This window comes from Manis pentadactyla, chromosome X (assembly GCF_030020395.1).
Source record: "Manis pentadactyla isolate mManPen7 chromosome X, mManPen7.hap1, whole genome shotgun sequence".
Lineage (NCBI taxonomy): Eukaryota > Metazoa > Chordata > Mammalia > Pholidota > Manidae > Manis > Manis pentadactyla.
Genome location: NC_080038.1, coordinates 13,461,366 through 13,477,723, shown reverse-complemented (window position 1 = coordinate 13,477,723; position 16,358 = coordinate 13,461,366). Strand labels below are relative to the sequence as shown.

Here is a 16,358-nt window from a genome sequence, read left to right as displayed (position 1 = left end):
CCCCCTTACCAAAGGTAACCACTGTCCAGACTTGCTAACATCATAGGTTAGTTTTATCTGCATTTGAAATTTTTATATGGACTTTCATCTGTACTTGGCCTTTTAATCTATGTTTGACTTTAGGCGATTAAAGAAATAAGAAAAATGTTAAATTAAGGAAGATTATGGTGTATGATGTAATAGTATAAAATGGGGGTTCAGAGAAAGGCATAAGGACCAGAGAATGATTCTTTCTTTTTTTTAATTTTAATTTTGGTATCATCAAGTCCCCCCCACATACCCCATTATAGTCACTGTCCATCAGCATAGTAAGATACTATAGAATCACTACTTGCCTTCTCTGTTTTATGCTGATTTCCCCGTGCCTCCCCCTTACCTTATGTGTGCTGATCGTAATGCCCATTTTCCGCCCTTATCCCTCCCTTCCCACCCATCCTCCCCAGTCCCTTTCCCTTTGGTAACTGTTAGTCCATTCTTGGGTTCTGTGTTTCTGCTGCTGTTTTGTTCCTTCAGTTTGTTCTTTGTTGTTAATACTCCACAGATGAGTGAAATCATTTGATACTTGTCATTCTCCGCCTCGCTTATTACACTGAGCATAATCCCCTCTAGCTCCATCCATGTTGTTGCAAATGGTAGGATTTGTTTTCTTCTTATGGCTGAATAGTATTCCATTGTGTATATGTACCACATCTTCTTTATCCATTCATCTACTGATGGACACTTAGGTTGCTTCCATTCCTTGGCTATTGTAAATAGTGCTGTGATAAACATAGAGGTGCATATGTCTTTTTCAGACCGGGCTGCTGCATTCTTAGGGTAAATTCCTAGAAGTGGAATATCTGGGTCAAATGGTATTTCTATTTTGAGTTTTTTGAGGAACCTCCATACTGCTTTCCACAATGGTTGAACTAATTTACATTTCCACCAGCAGTGGAGGAGGATTCCCCTTTCTCTACAACCTGGCCAACATTTGTTGTTGTCTTTTGGATGGTGGCCATCCTAACTGGTGTGAGGTGATATCTCATTGTGGTTTTAATTTGCATTTCCCTGATGATTAGCGATGAGTATCTTTTCATGTGCCATCTGAATCTCTTCTTTGGAGAAGTATCTGTTCATATCCTCTGTCCATGTTTTAATCGGGTTATTTGTTTTTTGGGTGTTGAGGCATGTGAGCTCTTTATATATTTTGTATGTTAACCTCTTATTGGATATGTCATTTACAAATATATTCTCCCATACTGTAGGATGCCTTTTGTTCTGCTGATGTTGTCCTTTGCTGTACAGAAGCTTTTTAGTTTGATGTAGTCCCATATGTTCATTTTTGCTTTTGTTTCCATTGTTTGAGGAAATGCGTTCCGGAAAAAGTGGATCATGTTTATGTTCAGGAGACTTTTGCCTCTGTTGTCTTCTAAGAGTTTTATGGTTTCGTGACTTACATTCAGGTCTTTAGTCCATTCCAAGTTTACTTTTGTGTATGGGGTTAGACAATAATCCAGTTTCATTCTCTTACATGTAGCTGTCCAGTTTTGCCAACACCAGTTGTTGAAGAGGCTGTCATTTCCCCATTGTATGTCCATGGCTCCTTTATTGTATATTATTGACCATATATGCTTGGGTTTATATCTGGGCTCTCTAGTCTGTTTCATTGGTCTAGGGCTCTGTTCTTGTGCCAGTACCGAATTGTCTTGATTATTGTGGCTTTTAGAGCTTGAAGTCAAGGAGCATAATCCCCCCAGCTTTATTCTTCCTTTTCAGGATTGCTTTGGCTATTCAGGGCCTTTTGTGGTTCCATATGAATTTTGGAACTATTTGCTCTAGTTCGTTGAAGAATGTTGTTGGTATTTTGATAGGGATTGTATTGAATCTGTGGATTGCTTTAGGCAGGATGGCCATTTTGACAATATTAATTCTTCCTACTGAAGAGCATGGGATGAATTTCCATTTATTAGTGTCCTCTTTAATTTCTCTCAAGAGTGTCTTGTAGTTTTCAGGGTATAGGTCTTTCACTTCCTTGGTTAGGTTTATTCCTAGGTATTTTATTCTTTTTGATGCAATTGTAAATGGAATTGTTTTCCTGATTTCTCTTTCTGTTAGTTCATTGTTAGTGTATCGGAATGCAATAGATTTCTGTGTATTAATTTTGTATCCTGCAACTTTGCTGAATTCAGATATTCTAGTAGTTTTGGAGTGGATTCTTTAGGATTTTTTATGTACAATCTCATGTCATCTGCAAACAGTGACAGTTTGACTTCTTCCTTGCCAATCTGGATGCCTTTTATTTCTTTGTGTTGTCTGATTGCCGTAGCTAAGACCTCCAGTACTATGTTGAATAAAAGCGGGGAGAGTGGGCATCCTTGTCTTGTTACTGATCTTAGGGGAAAAGCTTTCAGCATCTCACTGTTCAGTATGATGTTGGCTGTGGGTTTGTCATATATGGCCTTTATTATGTAGAGGTACTCTCCTCTATACCCATTTTGTTGAGAGTTTTTATCATGAATGGATGTTGAATTTTGTCGAATGCTTTTTCAACATCTATGGAGATGATCATGTGATTTTTGTCCTTTTTGTTGATGGGGGTGATGTTAATGGATTTTTGAATGTGTACCATCTTTGCATCCCTGAAATGAATCCCACTTGATCATGGTGTGTGATACTCTTAATGTATTTTTGAGTTCAGTTGGCTAATATTTTGTTGAGTATTTTTGCATCTATGTTCATCAGGGATATTGGTCTGTAGTTTTCTTTTTTTGTAGTGTCTTTGCCTGGTTTTGGTATTAGAGTGATGCTGGCTTCATAGAATGAATTTGGAAGTATTTCCTCCTCTTCTATTCTTTGGAAAAGTTTAAGGAGAATGGGTATGTCTTCTCTAAATGTCTGATAAAATTCAGCGGTGAATACATCTGGTACCGGAGTTTTGTTCTTAGGTAGTTTTGTTCTTGGGTAGTTTTTTGATTACCAATTCAATTTCGTTGCTGGTAATTGGTCAGTTTAGATTTTCTGTTTCTTCCTTGGTCAGTCTTGGAAGGTTGTATTTCTCTAGAAAGTTGTCCATTTCTTCTAGATTATCCAGTTTGTTGGCATATAGATTTTCATAGTATTCTGTAATAATTCCTTGTATTTCTGGGCTGTCTGTCGTGATTTTTCCTTTCTCATTTCCAATTCTGTTTATGTGTGTAGATTCTCTTTTTCTCTTAGTAAATCTGGCTAGGGGTTTATCTATTTTGTTTATTTTCTCAAAGAACCAGCTCTTGGTTTCATTAAGTTTTTTCTGTTGTTTTATTCTTCTCAGTTTTATTTATTTCTTCTCTGATCTTTATTATGTCCCTACTTCTGCTGACTTTGGGCCTTATTTGTTCTTCTTTTTCCAGTTTCAATAGTTGTGAATTTAGAGTATTCATTTGGGATTCGTCTTCCTTGTTTAAATAGGCCTGGATTGCTATATACTCTCCTCTTAGAACTGCCTTTGCTATGTCCCACAGAAGTTGGAGTGTTGTGCCAGAGAATGATTCTTATATATAATATTCTATTCACAGTGTGGAAAATCCATGCTGTGGATTATTTATTAGATATCACTAATAAAAGGGTTTATTTCAAATAAAGGGATTTATTATAAGGGAGTCTGTAACAAATGTTTCCCCCACCATTTTTTCCAACAGTTACTTTCCCTAGTCAGATTAAGGGGGTTTTGGTATAGTAGTATTATAGGATGACTTTTTATCTGAACTTTTTTGCATGTTTTATCCTATTGATGGCTCTATTCTGGTTCATGTGCCTCCCTATCTTAATGCATGTATCTGTCAGGGATGCATGCTAAGCTCTCCATTTCTGGCATCAAGGCAGGCAAGTGTTGCATGAAACAGATTGCCCCACAGAGAGTAGTAAGCATAGCAGACCCCTGCTCCCTGCTTTGCTGGCAGATGAGATCCCGCCGCGGTAATTGATGAGATCCCTAGAAAAGACACCTGTTGAAATCTATTTTGATAGCATTTGATAGAAATTCTAAGAGAAGATCATGTTTATTGTGTGTAAAGATTGCTAAAGTGAGAGCTGTTTTTTTCCCCTAATATACTGTATGGAAAATTTCAAACATACAGGAAAGGTAAAAGAATTTTACAGTGAACACCCACATACCTACTACCTACATACTGCTATTATCATTTTTTGTACTTGCTTTATCATTCTCCTATCCATCTGCCCTAGATTCATCAGTCCATCTTATTTTTAAATCAATTTCAGAGTAAGTTACTGATGTCAGTACATTTCCCCTAAATACTTTAGCATGTAAATTGTTAATTGGAGTTCCATATATTTTTTCCCCTTTGGAGGTGAAAATTATACATAATGAAATGCACCTTTGTAAGTGTACATTTGGTGAGTTTTATGAGAAAGTAGATTTTTCTGAAAAGAAGTAAGGTTCTGAGGAAAAAGAGGGGCTGGAAGTGTTCTGCAGCCTTTTTTCTCCGTGTGTAGCTGTTGGTGGGGAATGCAAGCTCTCGTGGGTTCTGGCTTGGATCACCCCCTAGTATTATGACTCATTCACAACATATATGTGTATAATGGTAAATCCTAGCTAAAGGCTTTTCTAAAATGAGTTTCTACCCCTACTGTAGCATTGCTGCCAAACAGTACGGTGGGGATACTAATTGCAGGGTGTATCTGCAACCCTTGTCCATTTTCTGATTTCCTTGATAAGAAAGTCATTCTCTGGAGAAGAGAGGTTAAATGAAATGTATTTTTTATACCAGCTAGCTCTGTTGCCACAGGGAGACCTTTTCATGATATCTGATTTGTTTTATAAAATAGGGTACCAGATGAATCCGTCATCTTGGCCAATGTTCGTTTTACGAACTCTGAAGGGATGTAAAATGGCTCCTGCAGCATTATTTAAGGAGGTAAGAAAGATGTTATAAAAAGTTTCCATCAACTGGGCTGTGGTTTTATTGTTGTAATTGGGACACTTCAATGTTTTGTCATCTTTGACATGTAAAAACAAAAATGCTTTTTAAATTACTGGAGTGGCAAGTATATTAGTCCACTAGGCGTGCCATAATGAAGTACCACAGATGGTGCCTTAAACAACAGAAATCAATTTTTTCACAGTTCTGGGCGCTAGAAGTTCAAGTCATAGTGCCATTAGCACTCGTTTATGGTGAGACCTCTCTCCTTTTTCAGTGTCATCACATGGCCTCTTCTCTTTGCATGTATGGAAGGAGAGGGATCTCTTGTTTCTCTTCCTCTTCTTAACAAGGATACCAGTCCTATTGGATTAGGGCTCCACCCTTCTGATCTCACTTAACCTTTATTACCCCCTTAAAGTCCCTGTCTCTAAATACAGCCACATTAGGGGTTAGGGCTTCAATTTAGAAATTTTGGGAGAACACAATTCAGTCCTTAACAGTGACTTAAACAATCAGATATTTATCTGGAGGCTAGATGTCCTAAGTCCAGAGGCTTGGTTACCTTTGATGTCTTTCTCCTTGGCTTGTAGATGGCCATCTTCTCTCAGGGTCTTCACATGATCTGTGTGTCTTGTGTTCTAAATTTCCTCCTCTTGTGAGTTTATTGGTCATATTGGATGAAGGCCCACCCTAATGACCTCATTATAATTTAATTACCTTTTTAAGGACCCTATATCCAAATAAAATCCTGTCTGAGGCACTGGGGGTTAGGACTTTAACATGAATTTTGGGGGGAGGGTGTAATTCAGGTTATGACAGCAAGTCATAAAAAAGGCCCAATTATAATCACAATGAATTCATACCCTCTTTCTTAACCTTAGATATGAAAGGGGTGCTCTGCTGGAAGAAAATGTTCATTGCTGTTTTTATTTACCTTCTGAAGTGAAGCATTCTCTCACTTTGCTATGTTAATCATCCCTTTGATATCAGAGAAAACGATGATGGGCCAAAAAATCTCTTCAAAGTTACTTGGAAAAATTTGGTTTTAGAAGTAAAAAAATGTTAAAACCAGTTACCAGAAAGAATTTGTTGTAAGGAAATACTTGTTATATAACAAAAAGGGAAAATTCCAAAAATAGTTTATGCTGTTGAGAAAATGTTGAAAGGATACAGTTTAAGAAACAATGAATAAAAGCAAAGTTTTAGTTAAATTATGGGTTAAAATAGTTCTTTCTCGCTCTCTGTCCTGATTGCTTTCTCAATCAACTTTTATTATAACTACTTATACCAGGAATGATAAATATTGATTGTAGTTTTTTAAATTAGTATCATTGATATATACTCTTAGGAAGGTTTCACATGAAAAACAATGTGTTTGATACATTCACCTATATTATGGAGTCCCCTCTCCCCTGCCCCATTGCAGTCACTGTTCATCAGTATAGTAAGATGCCAGAGTCAGTACTTGTCTTCTCTGTGCTACACTGTCTTCTCCGTGATCCCCCCCCACCATGTGTAGTAATCATAATACCCTTCAATCCCCTTCTCCCTCCCTCCCTACCCACCCTCTCCCACCCTTCTCCTTTGGTAACCACTAGTCCCTTCTTGGAATTTGTGAGACTGCCGCTGTTTTGTTCCTTCAGTTTTGCCTCGTTGTTATACTCCACAAACGAGGGAAATCATTTGGTACTTGTCTTTCTCTGACTTATTTCTCTGAGCATAATACCCTCTAGCTCTATCCATGTTGTTGCAAATGGTAGGATTTGTTTCTTCCTTACGGCTGAATAGCATTCCATTGTTTACATGTACCACATCTTCTTTATCCATTCATCTACTAATGGACACTTAGGTTGCTTCCATATCTTGGCTATTGTAAATAGTGGTGCAATAAACATAGGGGTGCATATGTCTTTTTGAATCTGAGAACTTGTTTTCCTTGGGTAAATTCCTAGGAGTGGAATTCCTGGGTCAAATGGTATTTCTATTTTTAGTTTCTTGAGGAACCTCTATATTGCTTTCCACAATGGTTGAACTAGTTTACATTCTCACCAGCAGTGTAGTAGGGTTCGTTCCCCTTTCTCCGCATCCTCACCAGCATTTGTTGTTCCTAGTCTTTTGGATGTTGGCCATCCTAACTGGTGTGAGGTGATATCTCATTGTGGTTTTAATTTGCATTTCCCTGATGATTAGTGATATGGAGCATCTTTTCATGTGCCTGTTGGCCATCTGAATTTCTTTGGAGAAGTGTCTGTTCATATCCCCTGCCCATTTTTTAATTGGGTTATTTGCTTGGTTGTTGAGGCGTGTGAGTTGTTTATGTATTTTGGATGTTAACCCCTTGTCAGATATGTTGTTTACAAATATGTTCTCCCATACTGTAGGATGCCTTTTTGTTCTGTTGATGGTGTCCTTTGCTGTACAGAAGCTTTTTAGTTTGATGTAGTCCCATGTGTTCATTTTTACTTTTGTTTCTGTTGCTCGAGGAGATGCATTCAGGAAAAAGTGGATCACGTTTATATTCAGGAGACTTTTGCTTCTGTTGTCTTCCAAGAGTTTTATGGTTTCGTGACTTACATTCAGGTCTTTGATCCATTCCGAGTTTACTTCTGTGTATGGGGTTAGACAATAATCCGGTTTCATTCTCTTACATGTAGCTGTCCAGTTTTGCCAATACCAGTTGTTGAAGAGGCTGTCATTTCCCCATTATATGTCCATGGCTCCTTTATTGTATATTAATTGACCATATATGCTTGGGTTTATATCTGGGCTCTCTAGTCTGTTTCATTGGTCTAGGGCTCTGTTCTTGTGCCGGTACCGAATTGTCTTGATTACTGTGGCTTTGAAGTAGAGCTTGAAGTCAAGGAGCATAATCCCCCCAGCTTTATTCTTCCTTTTCAGGATTGCTTTGGCTATTCAGGGTCTTTTGTGGTTCCATATGAATTTTAGAACCATTTGCTCTAGTTCGTTGAAGAATGTTGTTGGTATTTTGATAGGGATTGCATTGATTCTGTAGATTGCTTTAGGCCAGATGGCCATTTTGACAATATCAATTCTTCCTATCCATGAGCCACAGGATGTATTTCCATTTATTTGTATATTTTTTAATTTCTGTAATGAGTGTCTTGTAGTTTTCAGGGTAGGTCTTTCACTTCCTTGGTTAGTTTTATTCCTAGGTATTTTATTCTTTTTGATGCAATTGTGAATGGAATTGCTTTCCTGGTTTCTCTTTCTGGTAGTTTATTGTTAGTGTATAGGAAAGCAACAGATTTCTGTGTATTAATTTTGTATCCTGCAACTTTGCTGAATACAGGTATTCTAATGGTTTCTTGGTGGAGTGTTTAGGGTTTTCTATGTATAATATATCATCTGCAAATAGTGACCGTTTAGTTTCTTCCTTATCAATTTGGATGTCTTTTATGTCTCTGTGTTGTCTGATTGCAGTGGCTAGGACCTCCAGTACTATGTTGAATGAAAGTGGTGAGAGTGGACATCCTTGTCTTGTTTCCAATTTTAGAGGAAAAGCTTTCAGTTTTTCATTTTTAAGTATAATGGTGGCTGTGGGTTTGTCTTATATGGCTTTTATTATGTTGAGGTACATACCCTCTTATACCCATTTTGTTGATAGATTTCATCATGAATGGATATTGAATTTTGTCAAATGCTTTTTCCCTATCTATTGAGATGAGCATATGATTTTTGTCTTCCTTTTTGTTGCTGTGGTATATGATATTGATTGATTTATGAATATTGTACCATCCTTGCATCTCTGGAATAAATCCCAGTTGGTCATGATGGGTTATCTTTTTGATGTGTTTTGTAATTCAGTTTGCTAATATTTTGTTGAGGATTTGTGCATCTGTGTTCATCAGGGATATTGGTCTGTAATTTTCTTTTTATGTGGTGTCTTTGGTTTTTGTATTAGAGTGATGCTGGCCTCATAAAATGAGTTTTGCAGTATTCCCTTCTCTTCTGCTTGTTGGAATACTTTAACAAGGGTAAATATTAGTTCTTCTTTAAATGTTTGATTAAATGCGTGAAGCCATCTGGACCAGGGATTTTGTTCCTATGTGGTTTTTTGATTGCCAGTTTGATTTCATTGCTGGTAATTTATTCAGGTTTTCTGTTTCTTCCTGGGTCTGTCTTGGAAGGTTGTATTTTTCTAGAAAGTTGTCCATTTCTTGTAGGTTGTCCAATTTGTTGGCATATAATTTGTCATAGTATTCTCTAATAATTCTTTATATTTTTGTGGTGTCTGTTATGATTATTCGTTCTTTGTTTCTGATTCTGTTTACGTGTGTATGCTCTTTTTTTTACTTGGTAAGTCTGGCTAGGGGTTTATCTGTTTTGTTTATTTTCTTGAAGAACCAGCTCCTGGTTTCTTTGATTCTTTCTATTGTTTTATTATTCTCAAATGTATTTATTTCTCAGATTTATTTATTTTATTATGTCCCTCCTTCTACTCACTTTGGGCATCCTTTGTTCTTTTTCTAGTTTCTTTAATCATGATTTTAGACTATTTATTTGGGATTGTTCTTATTTCTTGAGGTAAGCTTGTATTGCTGTGTATTTTCCTCTTTGAACTGCCTTCGCTGCATCCCACAGGTTTTGGACTGTTGAGTTGCTGTTTTCATTTGTGTCCATATGTTGCTTGATCTCTGTTTTAATTTGGTTATTGATCCATTGGTTATTGAGGAGCATGTTGTTAAGCCTCCATGTTGTTTCTAGGCTTTTTTGTTTTCTTTGTGTAATTGATTTCTAGTTTCATTCCTTTGTGTTCTGAGAAGCTGGTTGGTACAGTTTCAGTCTCTTAGAATTTATTGAGGCTCTTTTTGTGTCCTAGTATGTGTTCTTTATTTGGAAACACTCCATGTACACTTGAGAAGAATGTGTATCCTGCTGCTTTTAGGTGGAATGTCATGTGGATAATCTGTGAAGTCCATCTGATCTCATGTATTATTTCAGTGCTTCTGTTTCCTTACTTATTTTCTGTCTTGTTGATCCGTCTATTGATGTGAGTGATGTGTTCAAGTCTCCTAAAACGAATGTTTTGCAGTCTGTTTCCCCCTTTAATTCTGTTAGTATTTGTTTGACATGTTTAGGTGCTCCTATATTGGGTGCATAGATATTTAGAATGGTTATATCCTCTTGTTGAACTGACTCCTTTGTCATTATTATGTAATGTCCTTCTTTGTCTCTTGTTACTTTCTTTGTTTTTACTTTTTCTGATATAAGCACTGCTACTCCTGGTTTTTTTCTCCCTAGTATTTGCATGAAATATCTTTTTCCATCCCTTCACTTATAGTCTGTGCATGTCTGGGTCTGAAGTGAGTCTCTTATAGGCAGCATATCAATGGGTTAAATGGGTCTTGTTTTTTTATCCATCCTGCCACTCTATGTCTTTTGATTGTGCATTCATTCCATTTAAATTTAAGGTGATTATTGATAGATATGTACCTATTGCTATTTTATGAATTTTTCTAATTTTTTTTTGTATCTCCTCTCTCTTCCTTTTTCCCCTCTCTTATTCTCATGTCTCTTTGTTATTTGATGGATTTCTTTATTTTTATGATTGGATGTTTTCCTTTTCCTTTTCCTCTCTTTTCTCCTTTTTTGCTTTATATTTGTGGTTACAAAAGGTTTAAGGATTGCTCCCTTGCTATGTAAGTCTATCTTAAATTGCTGAATACTGTATTTCAGACAAAATCTATAGATTTTTCTTCTTTTCTTTCCTCCTCCACACTTTATTAGATGTTATAATCTGCACTTATTGTGTATCCCTTGACTGATATTGTGAGTTGTTGATTTTGCTCCTTTTGTTTTAATTTTGTAATTGCTTGGTAATTAATTGGTCTACTACCTTTACTGTGAATTTATTTTCAATGGTGAAAGCCATTTAGACTGAGGGAAATTTCCATCTACAGCAGTCCATCTAACAGATCCTGTAGGGTGGCTCAGTGGTGGTGAATTCCTGCAACCTTTGTTTATCGGAAAACTGTTTAATCCCTGCTTCATTATTGAAATGATAATCTTGCTGGGTAGAGGGTTCTTGGTTGGAGGCCCTTCTGTTTCATTACATTCAATATATCATGCCACTTCCTTCTGGTCTTTAGAGTTTCCACTGAGAAGTCTGCTAATAGCTTGATGGGGTTTCCTTCATACCTAATTTTTTTTCTTTCTCTGTCTACTTTCAATACTCTCTCCTTATTCTTGATCTTTGCCATTTTAATCATTGTATATCTTGGTGTTGTCTTTCTGGGTTTTTTCTGTTAGGGGCTTTCTGTGCTTCCATGACCTGAGTGTCTCTTTCCTTCCCCAGACTGGGGACATTTTGAACAATTATTTCCTCAGAAAGTCTTTCTATTCCTTTGTCTCCGTCTTCTCTTTCTGGTACACCGTTAGGTGATTATTTTTATGTTCAGATTGATCACACAAGTTTATTATTCTTTCGTTTTTAGAGATCCTTTTTTCTCTGGTTTTCTGTTTTGTTTTCTTGTTCCCTAGTTTTTATATCATTTACCACTTCTTCAACCTTTGTTGCTGTTAAATCCCTCCTTTACATATTTCATTTCAGGTACTGTATTTTTCAGCTCATAGTGACTCTTTTGCAGGTCTTCTATCTTTTTTGTTGAAATCCTCCCTGAGATCTTGTGTATTTTTCTGTTGATTTGTGAGCATGTTTATTACTTTTTTTTTGAAATATTTATCAAGGACATTGGTGATTTCTGTTTCATTCTGCCCTTTTTCTGGGATTTTCACTTGTAGTTTTGTTTGGACCATAGGCCTCTGCTTCCTCATTTTACCAGGGTTTTTTTGCATTTCTTCCAGTCGAGTAATAGCTTTATGAAGGAGGCACCCTCTAGTGCCCAGAAGCTGAACACTGTTTACTTTCCAGTGCTGGAGTCCCAGCTGTTGGTGTGTAGTGGGGTAAGGCTGCCTTTCTGTGTGGCTTATAGAGGTCTGATTCTGGGCAGGCAGTGTTCTTCCACTGATCAGCACAGATGTCTTTGCTGGAGTTGCTACGGGTGGGGCCGCTCTCTACCTTGGTCTATAGCAATGGTGGAGTCGCAGGTGCATAGGACCTGGTGCCCGTGGGGAGGAAGGAGCTTCCTGGGGGCCATCCATATCCCTGGCTGGGCCAAAAAGAAGCTGAGAAAGCTGGGATGGTCTTCCTCTGCCTACCTGGCAGTAAAATCTGACACTACTGCTGGGCCAAATGGGTTGTCTGCTGGCGGTGTGTGAAGGGCGGAGCCTCCGGGCTGCATGACCAGCAGAGGGGATGGAGCATCTGGGGCTCTCAAGAGTTACCAACCTGTTGGGCTGAGGGTGGGATGGAGAGCCACTGTCCACCTGCCCGTTGTCCTGAGAAGAGAGCTCTGTCCATTCTTCTCCCCTCTGGGACCCCTCTTCGTTGCTGGAAAGTCTTTCAAATTGCCCGCTTTGCTTTTTTCTCAAGGCCAGTAGAGTGTGCCTGTTCTCCACATGCAGCTGGAATCTCAGCCTCCCTGAGTGTTGTGGGTGTCTTTGTGGTCCAGCCCCACTCATCTCCAGAGCACCATGTAATGTGGGCTCGTGTTCCTGGAGCAGATCTCCAGGTCCAGGTGTTCAGAGATCCTGAGCTCCTATCCCCTCCCAACTCTTTTCTTCTTTTTCCTGCCTGTGGGCTTGGGTCGGGGGAGGGTTTGGTTCCTGCCACATCTCAGCTTTGCCACTTTAGCCTTTTCTGTGAGGTCTTCTCTTCTTCCCCAGACGTGGGTAGTCAGTTCTGCAGTCTTCAGGTCACTTTCAGGTTTAGTTGTATTTGTTGTATTTTTGTGTTTTATGTGTTTTTGGGAGTATTCTTCCTTGCCTTTCTACTCTGCTGTATTTTCCCAGGAGACTTCCCCAGATACGATTTGTAGATTATATTTTGGTAAAAAATTTGTTCTTCATGTGATCACTGTTCGTTCATTAAAAAAGAAATTCTTGCTGTAGGATTCTGTGCTTGAAATAACAATATGAATAAGATATAATACCTGCTTTTGATAATCCCTTAGTCTCATAGTGGAGTCAACCAATTTCAGCAGTTGTTTCACAGTTGAAGGCCAGCACATCTCTTTGATGTGGGCCTAGAAGTGAGCAGGAGTTGGTCAGGTAAGCCTTAAAGAGGCCAGGAGAGCTGGGCTTTGAAGTGGATAAGTTTGAGTTGGCCAGGCAGATGATGGAATAGGGTGTCGCATGATGTTGGCTGCCTAGGTTTAAAATCTAGCTCTGATAGTTAAGGTGTATTCTAAGGCTGTTTTGCATTAGTTTTATCATATGTAAAATGGGGATAATAATTTCACTGACTTCACGGGGTTGCTGTGAGAATTAAATGAATATATTGGAAAACATTTAAAACAATGCCTCGTGTATACTAAACAATTGAAGTTTAATTTTTTTATTTCTATTTTGTTTAATTTATTTTGTTTTGTTGTTAGAGTCCACATATGAATGAAGTCATGTGGTGTTTGTCTTTCTCCGTTTGGCTTGTTTCACTTAGCATAATACCCCCTAAGTTCATCCATGTTGTCACAAATTGTAGGATTTCTTTTTTATGACTGAATAATATTTCATTGCATATATGGACCACATCTTTATCCATTCCTCTTTTGACACTTTCAGAGCTTCCATGTCTTGACTATTATAAATAATGTGGTGATAAGCATAGGGGTGCAAATATATTTTCAAATCAGAGATTTTGTTTTCTTCAGGTAAATTCCAAAAGTGAAATTACTGGGTGGTAAGGTATTTCTATTTTTAGTTTTTTGAGGAAACTCCATACTGTTTTCTATAGTGGCTGTGCCAATTTCGTTCACACCAACAGTGTATGAGGGTTCCCTTTTCTCCACATCCTTTTCAACACTTGTTATTGTCTTTTGGATAGTAGCCATTCTAACTGGTGTGAGGTGATATCTCATTGTGGTTTTGATTTGCATTTCCCTGATGATTAGCAATGTGGAGCATCTTTTCATGTGCCCATTGGCCTGAAGTTTAAGTTTAAATGTTATTCTGAAGATCTAGGGGTAGAACTGGCAGGTTGTTGTCTTTGAGTCTGAGTGTTAAGGTAAAAAGGTTGTGTTTAGGTTAGTGGTCCTCAGTCCCTGCTGGATGTTAGAATCACCTGGGGATTTAAAATATGTTGATGCCTGGGCTCTACCTCAAACTGATTTAATCAATAGCTCTTGTGGTGTGGCCCCAGGTGATTCTATTCTATATTCAGTCAGGCTGAGAACCACTGGTGTAGGACTATTTACATACTTCTGGCTTGGATAAGTGGTTGCTGACGGTGACATTTACTAGGATAAAAAGAAATTGAAGGAAAAGATGTTCCCTTTAACATAGCAGTTGGGTTTTCTAAGACTTCTGTTAGCATTTGCATACTTTAACTTTTTGTAATTATATGCTGCTGTTCCTTCTCTTTGGGCTTATCACCTTTTGACATATCCTATAATATACATATTTATTAGATTTGTTTGACTATCTCTGTTAAAATTTCTTATTGATTGCTTGCCCTTCTTTCCCCTACTCTGCTCCTAACCACTACTACCACCAGCACTAGAATGTAAGGTGCACCAGAGAAGGGATCTTTGATATTTTTTTCACCAGGAATCCAAATTCCTGGTACATACTATATAGTACATATTTCTTGAATACATGAATGAATTAAAGAATATCAGGTTGGTTTTGTTTCCTTCCAGGTTCTTGGCTCTGCTCCAGAGTAAGTGAGATGTTGTAGGGCAGTTTCAGAGAAATCTGTGAGAACTGTTTCCTTGTAGTTAATTGATAAACATGGAGCTTAATTTTTGGTTGTTAAAGGTTGTAAGAGTACAATTGAATGATTTATTACATCTTAACAATGGAAACTTTTTTCTATTGTTTTCGTAGGAACCACCAAAGCCACCTCTAAATAATTTTAAAGTGGGAATGAAATTGGAAGCTGCAGACAGAAAGAACCCTTATATGATTGGCCCTGCAACTGTTGGAAAAGTTAAAGGAGATGAAATTTATATCACATTTGATGGCTGGAGTAAGGGTTTTGATTATTGGTGCAAGTATTACTGTCGAGATATTTTCCCAGTAGGGTGGTGTCACTTGACAGGAGATGTATTACAACCACCAGGAACTCATGGTAAGATAATAAGTAATTATGTATTTTTTTATTTACAGACGTTATATCTAACTGCTATTGGCAGTGAGGTTGGGCCTTTATGCCCAACTGGAGCAGCAGGCAGAACAGCAAGGGCATTGTCTATGCTAGAGGACTGAGGGTAAAGAAGGCTATGATTAGACTTCTGGAATGCCAACGCAGAATCATAGTCTGAATTGATAGTACACACTGAAGCATATGGGCAAACTATAAGTCATACTTGGACCATTGAAGCTCTCCTGCTATAAGCATTTTGAAGTGCTCAGCTACCTTTATAGTTGATACTCAACTTAAAATTACACATGGTATTCCATTGTTTATATCTTGAAGGTAGTTTTTAAAAGGTTGGGTATAACAGCTGTTATATATAGGTTTTACATGATTTTGGTCATTTTTCAATTTAAATTGATACTTTGAGAGTCTTAAGTAAAATCTACGTGTCAATGAAAATTTCTGACTAGGAAGGCATCATAGATTAGTATGTTATTTTGTCATGTGTTTATCAGTTGTAATGCTGTGCTTTCTAAATTGAATAGTATGACTGTCTAGATAGTTTCTTTCAGAGAAAAGTCATTAAAATATTGAAGCTCCTTGGTGACTTTCCCAAGGGTTTAGACATGCCTACTCAGGTCTTCTCTGATGGACTAACTGCTGAGATTCAAGTGGGAATCTAAGCATAGAACCCAATGATTGGCCTAAATTAAATATAAACCTATTAGTATAACCAAATGTAAACATACTTAAAATTTACCCCACTAAATTTGTTTTTATTAAAAAAAAGAGATTTATATAAAAATGTGTAAGTAATGTGTATCGAGGACAGCAGTGGATAGGTAAGAGCAGATGGCCATGTTATTTTAACTGCTTTGATAATCTTCTATAATTTGGGATTTTTTTGTATCCCATTATACTACAGTCCTACATACTTTTGATGTCTTTTTTATTAGGTACCTCTTTTACCAGTTCCCTGCCGCCATGATTTTAGGAAGCAGATATTAATGGTTGATTTTTGTAAAGTTTAGTATGATACAGACCTATGTGCACATAGAAATTTACCTTCTAGTGGAAGAAGGATGAATGTAGGTGTAGACTTAAAAAAAATCTGTTACGGAATTAGCAATGCAAAAATGGAGGTGTATGCTACGTATGAAGGTGATCCAAACATGTCCAGTCTGTTCAGGCTGGAGGAAAAGGTGGTTGGTTGGGTAAAGGAAAGCTTCACAAAAAGACATACGATGTTAGTATTAAGAGAGGAGAATGAGTTTGTTAGGCAGAATGGATATAAAGGTAGGGTG

The 16,358-nt window shown here is 37.6% G+C and overlaps 1 protein-coding gene across 1 annotated transcript in view; it reads left to right on the top strand.

The window, feature by feature from the left end:
* Positions 1 to 16,358, top strand: part of SCML2 (Scm polycomb group protein like 2) — a 90,164-nt gene that overhangs the window by 20,115 nt on the left and 53,691 nt on the right. The window contains exons 5-6 of the mRNA XM_036912879.2: positions 4,804 to 4,892; positions 14,802 to 15,045. Coding sequence (XP_036768774.2) covers positions 4,804 to 4,892; positions 14,802 to 15,045 — 333 coding nt within the window. The remainder of the gene's footprint in view (positions 1 to 4,803; positions 4,893 to 14,801; positions 15,046 to 16,358) is intronic.